Below are 6,000 nucleotides of genomic sequence, written 5' to 3' on the forward strand. Positions count from 1 at the left end.
TTTAAGTCTAAACACAACCTCAGAAGGCAGCCAATGTATGTGGCTCAGGCACCGAAATACAAACTTCTTCTGTGTGACATGAGAGTAGGCTTATTTTTCCAATCAGGCTTACAATAAAGAACTTGCTAGGTAGGATAATTTTGCTGCAATGCATGAAAACTCTTAAGTTAACACGACTGTAACTAATCTGCTTACATACACAAAGGTCTGAATGATGATATGAGCCAAACTATGGCCATGTTATCGAGTAAAGATTGCAAAGAGAAATTCAGAAGTAACAGATGATAGGACAAACATTTGGCCACTCCTGAGTTGACCATGCTTCATTTCTGCCAGCATGTTCCACGCGTTTAGCTTTCCGATTGTCACAAGTCAAAAATAGATCAGTGGACTGTGTGTGTGTGTATCCCGTAGAAAAGAGGAATATTTACCAGGCTTTGCATCAAGTTCAGCAGAAGGGGAAGCTCGGTGGACTTTCCTCACTGGTTTTGTAGGCCTCCTTTCGTTAGATCGCTCTGATCTTTGCTCCCTCTCCTGCTGATCCCTCGATCTGGAGGTATCTGTAGGCAGAGAGAGCATGTCAAATGCAAGCGAAAAAAAAGAAAGAAAAAGAAAAAGTCTTCCTCTTTAAAATCAAATGCTGCACTGCCCTGAATAAAGTCCTACGGTTTGATTCTCATTTGAAAGCATATCCATTAGAATTGTCTCTGCATGAACACTTTCTGGCCTGCAATCATAGCAACTGCTTGTAGCAGTTGTGTCATACTTATTATAGCACACAACTGCAGTAGCCGGCGCCACTGCATGTGGTGAAGATGAATGTAATACACAAGTTAATAACAAATTACAGTGATTTACCACAAAGAGACCGGTTCAACAACATGACCAAAAAAAAAAAAAAAAAAAAATCAATTCTAGATTGAATAATACAAATGGCACAAATGAGATGCTTGTCTGAAATTGATTTTCTATTTGCTTACCAGCAAACTGTCTAGACAAGTCTCTGTATATTTTGATGCTGAGATGATGGAAGTCCTCCTCCTTCCACACTTTACCATCAGGAGTCTGGAGCTTTGTTTCAATGCTGTTGAAGCCTAAAACGTAAAAAAACAAAAAACAAAACAAACAAATTCCCTTCAAACCGGTATAATTTATAGAGAATCTGATAGAAAATATGACTTATGATATCTTTGCTTCTATCTACCAATACGTTTAAAAACAACAGGCTTAGTTTGACATAAATCCAAGACGGAGGTTACCTTTGTACATGGGAGCAGGCGGGGCCGCAGCCACTTTCCGTATTTTGGCAGTTGGCAGGTTGGTGCCAGTGTTGTCACTCCCCACTGCTGCCATGATGGGCTGTTCAAGAAACCCCAGCAGCCGTTCCCTGTCTGCAGCCTCCTCTAGATGTTTCCTCTGTCTTCGAATGCGCTCCTTCAGCTTCTCCAGCTTGTCATCAGGCTGGTGTCGCCTCAGGTTCTCCAGCCGCTGGGAGGCCGAGCCGGGGCTAGTGGATGGAGTGCTCTCCCCACGGCGCGTCAGGCTTGGCGTTGCGGTGACTGAAGGGCTTGATAGCTGGCTGTCCATGCTGCGTTGTGCTTTCGGAGTGCTTTCCTCTTCAGCAGGGACCCTCGTACCACTGAGACTCGTCTGGTGCCCCACCGCCCTCAGGGCGTCCAGGGCTGGTTGGTCAGTGAGGTAGCGGACATCGGTGCTCTCAAGAGCCAAGGAGTGTGTGCCGTTCAAGTCTTTATCTGCCTGCCTTTCCCTGGTGTCTCTCCGGCTGAGCAGAGGGCCTGAGAGAGGTGAAGAGGATGGAAATGAAGGCTGCCGCACTGTCTGCCAACTGCAGGCCTCCAGCTGAGAGGAGGGATGTGGCAGAGGGGTGGCTTCTCTGAAGAAAAAACAGATTACATGGGATCAGAAAGAGGATTTACAATGACTTACTGCTCACTGAGTGTGCAGACTAACACAATTTCAGAAGTCATAAAGTCTGAAAGGGGGGGGGGGTTACTCACGGCACCTAGTCACAAATTGGAACACAAAATATGGAAACTATATACACAAGAAAATGTGTTGTCTTGATATTTTGGCTATTTAAATTCTGTACTGACTTCACCATACGAAATATAAGCAATACATTATAATTTGACTAGCAATAATAATACTTGGTCACTTTAGTGAAGACTGAAGGGTTTTGTAGCGTGATTGCAACAAAAGAATCTTTTGCTATACGAGTTTCTAGGAGCATGACATGTCCAGAACATATGGTCCTTTGAGCAGATGGCTTGAAGAATAAAGAGTGTTAGGGACTTAACTTAAGAGAAGGGTGCTTCCTAAATTCCCTTTTTTTTTTTTTTTTTTCAAACAATAAGACAAAATTATTCACTAAATATGTAGCAAATAAATTAGTAAGGAAATACAGTTTTGATTTCACCCACTAAAACTCTGATTCATAGTCTAGTCTGATGCACTTCTTCAATTCAATGCTGTTTATACCTGTAGGACACCAAAGGTTCCCTGAACTCCACACTGTTGTTTGTGTGAACGTTGCTGTCCTGGGTGGTGTTTCTCAGCGGACTTCGTGAGCTGCTCTTTTCAGGACTCTGCTGACTGTGTCCTTGGTGTTTTGAAAGCCCTTTATTGTCAGCAGCTTGTCGTCCTTCTGCAAGTCAAGATAAAGTAGTCGTTAAAAGATAGTTTCAGATTTTGAGAGTCAAATTTAGCTTGGTGTTCCACAATACAACACCTTTGCACCGGGCTGCCCTGGATGATTTCTTCTTGGGCAGGTCCATGACGGAGTCCAGGAGAACACTGGTTCCCGGTGCTGCCTCCACATGGTTTTCTATGTGCCGCAACTGCAGAGGGAGAGGGCAGTGGCAAAATAAATTAGCATATCCAACAATAAATGACTCTTCACAACCATGAATTGTGAATTTCAGAGTGAATTTAAAGGAAAACATGTAGCTTTTCTTGCAAAATACTTACAGCAGCTTTTGATTGATTTTTCCATGCTGTGGTTAACTCTGACAAAAAGAAAATAGTTTTTAAAAAGTTATGAGTGACAAGGACATTTCCACTTCTTAAACAATTTAGCATCTGCAAATAAAATATAATAGTTGGACGCGTAATCAAATTTGTTATACAAAATTTTCAAAATGAGTTTGCTCATTTTAAAACTTACCTGTCCCAACACTGTGATCCGTGAGTCTACCAGCAGAGTTTTTTAGAGTCACTTTAGTCTGTCTACTGCTTTTCATCTCTCCCTTTCACCTACAGAAAAGATACAATGAAAACAACAGGAACATTTTTGAAAAATTACGAAATAAAATAACTGATGCTTTTGAAAGCGAACACTGTCGAGTTTGTGTAAACAGCACGCAACACGTAGCTTGGAGACAGAGGAACAAACTGAAAGCAATAAAGGAACAGAAATATTCAAAAACAGAACCAATTGAACAGTTTCAGAAGAAAACGACAAATGTCTGAAACCCTTGAAACGTCTTACCATCAGGAGAGGTATCTGCTGACATAACCATTCTAATCAATGAGTTTATATGTCAAAATAAAACAAATTCCCACAGCTAAGTCTTTCGCTTTATTGCAGCTTCTTGACAGTGGACTGATGTCAGTCAGCATACCAACTAAAACAGGTTGAGCAACAACCAGGCTTTAAAAAATTTCCATAGAGGAATGTTAGCATAACTGGGATATGTCACATTACAACCATGGACTGTTTACATAAAACACCTGTAGCACTAGCCCGTAGGTGCATATCTGACAGCTCTGATGTTATTACAGACGTGTCTAATTATTATTATTATTATTTTTAAACACTGGGCATTTTGAATTTCCGACAAAGGTACAAATCAACATGTGAACGTTCACTGCTATTTTACACATGTCGGGTCAATAGCAACTGAGCTCTAGATTTCATGTGTGGTCATGTGACACCGCCCTCAGTCGAATGTTGAATGAGCAAACATGAATATAAAGTGAACCAACGTTCTCGCTATCAACATCTACCTCAGCACATCATCTCGAATTACAAAAAAATAACCACCCGGCACCTACTGCTGCTGTTTTACTATGGACAAAGGCTGCGGGCATTACACTAAAGAGGTCATCGGGAAAATCTAACGGTGTCGACCAAATATATTTACAGTGTATGACAACAACTTAAAAGTACTCATGAGAAATCCTTTCACTCGAGCAAACTTTTCTGTGTGGTGTTTTTGTTGATCAAGTGATTGTCAGCTGATTAATTCAAGATAGCAACCAAAGAGTGCACAAAGGACAGACAAGAACCAAGATAGTAGCCGGTGTATCGCAGTCAGTGGAGTCCAAGTAACACAATGGGAAAAGTATGACATTTTACAGATAGAAACCATAGGCGCGCTGTCTAAAGTCAGCTGAAGAGCGTTTCGGGGATGTTATTGGTGACATAGGGAATTAATATCATTATTGTGACGCGCGGTAGAGTTGCACTCAACAAATTCGAACGCTTATGAATTCAAGATGGCGTACATTCTTCTTCCCCCATTAAACATAGGGAGTGTTGACTGTCATAGCTCAGCGCTCCTCCTCACGGCACGGCACATATACTACAAAAATACTAATAGAGGAACATAGAAACTGCTGCATTACAGCTTCCGTCCACTATGTCACCACCGGATGGAAAGCTACTTCGCAGTACTAAAGCCATTGGACGAGGAGGAAATCAAATGCCATTTTTACACTAGTACTGTCCCCAACTTTAGGCATCCACTCCACTGTCCACTGGTACTATTGTGCTTCCTCAGCTTAGATCCAACTTGGTATAGCTTTTCGGTCCAGCAGAGATCGCGGGAAGGACTATAAAGGACTTCATAAATTGGACACTTCTGTATTCGACTCGTAACGGCGATAGCGTCTAACACATCGGACACCGCATCGTTGCCATTCATATTAGAAAGCTAAGGGCAACGATGACCACCAATTGTGTTAACGTAAAATGCCAATATTGCCCTATATAGTAGTAATCATGGTCGCAACTCTTCACGCCACTTCCGAGAAATGACCCCTTTGAAGCTTCCCCAGGAATTACTCAGGAGAAAATCAATACAAAAAAAAAAAACTACTAACCTACTTTAGAAGGGTGTGAACCGAGACTCAGACTGAAACAGGACATGCGGATGTTTTTAAACATCCAATTCTATACACAATTCAGTGCTTCGTACAGTCGTTAGACGTCCGAAATCGACCTCCGACACATATTACAAATTACTTGAGTCAGAGTGATTTTGAAAGGTATTCGCTCCAGGGAATAGCCGCATCCATCTAGTCTAAAGAGTTGTTTTACAACTTACTAAGCAAGCGCCAATAAATACGGAACATTCCTACATTATATAATAATCGAAAGTATTTACCTTGAGGGAAAAGATCCGACGTATTTAGATGTCCACATTCAGGTTGCCATATTTTCAACAGGAAAATACAAACTTGTTCCGACCACTGTAGTTTCGCCCAGCTGACTGTTTGCTAACGTTAGCCGACTAACGCCAGCAACGACCCCGGTATGGGCTAACACTTCTGTCAGGCAAGCTAGCAACTTTTCTTTCGAAACATTGGCCCACTCTTGTTATTCCTCGGTGTATTTCAAAGCAAAAAAAACAAAAAACATCGAAATACTCAGTTTAGCGGTGAGCTTCAATGACAGAAATATTGCTACCCGCCCGTGCGGTTTCCTTTCCCGGGTTACTATGTTGATGTTTCTCAGCGATGGAGGTGGTGAGGTATCCAAGCGGGGTCGGGAACGGGAAGCCGAAATCTCGCGAGAATATGGCGCTGAGAAATCGCGTCCTCTCTCAACCCCTCGCATACACGCCACACTTTTACAACCAAGGATTTGTCATTACAACACGCATGCATACATCCACGATGTAGATAAGTACTATACAATAATAAGAAAAAACTCTCTGTGGGACTCATCATACATCACTTAGCAACATATGATACAGG

General features: G+C 42.0%; 1 protein-coding gene across 4 annotated transcripts in view; it reads right to left on the minus strand.

The window, feature by feature from the left end:
• The window catches only part of cep350 (centrosomal protein 350), a 28,800-nt gene extending 23,012 nt beyond the window's left edge, over positions 1–5,788 (minus strand). For 2 of the 4 annotated variants that reach the window (XM_076022912.1, XM_076022910.1), the window contains exons 1-8: positions 5,409–5,788; positions 3,185–3,273; positions 2,989–3,026; positions 2,750–2,858; positions 2,500–2,665; positions 1,260–1,894; positions 981–1,094; positions 432–560 (exon numbers count right to left, since the gene is read on the minus strand). In XM_076022912.1, the coding sequence (XP_075879027.1) occupies positions 432–560; positions 981–1,094; positions 1,260–1,894; positions 2,500–2,665; positions 2,750–2,858; positions 2,989–3,026; positions 3,185–3,260 (1,267 nt within the window). In that variant the 5' untranslated portion in view covers positions 3,261–3,273; positions 5,409–5,788. Of the gene's footprint in view, positions 1–431; positions 561–980; positions 1,095–1,259; positions 1,895–2,499; positions 2,666–2,749; positions 2,859–2,988; positions 3,027–3,184; positions 3,274–3,508; positions 3,697–5,408 lie in introns of those variants that run through there. The other 2 variants (XM_076022913.1, XM_076022911.1) reach the window with 2 other exon arrangements.
• Positions 5,789–6,000: the final 212 nt, after the last annotated feature.

This window comes from Nelusetta ayraudi, unplaced genomic scaffold (genome assembly GCF_046127955.1).
Source record: "Nelusetta ayraudi isolate G7.1 ecotype Tasmania unplaced genomic scaffold, CSIRO-AGI_Nayr_v1 ptg000013l, whole genome shotgun sequence".
Classification (NCBI taxonomy): domain Eukaryota; kingdom Metazoa; phylum Chordata; class Actinopteri; order Tetraodontiformes; family Monacanthidae; genus Nelusetta; species Nelusetta ayraudi.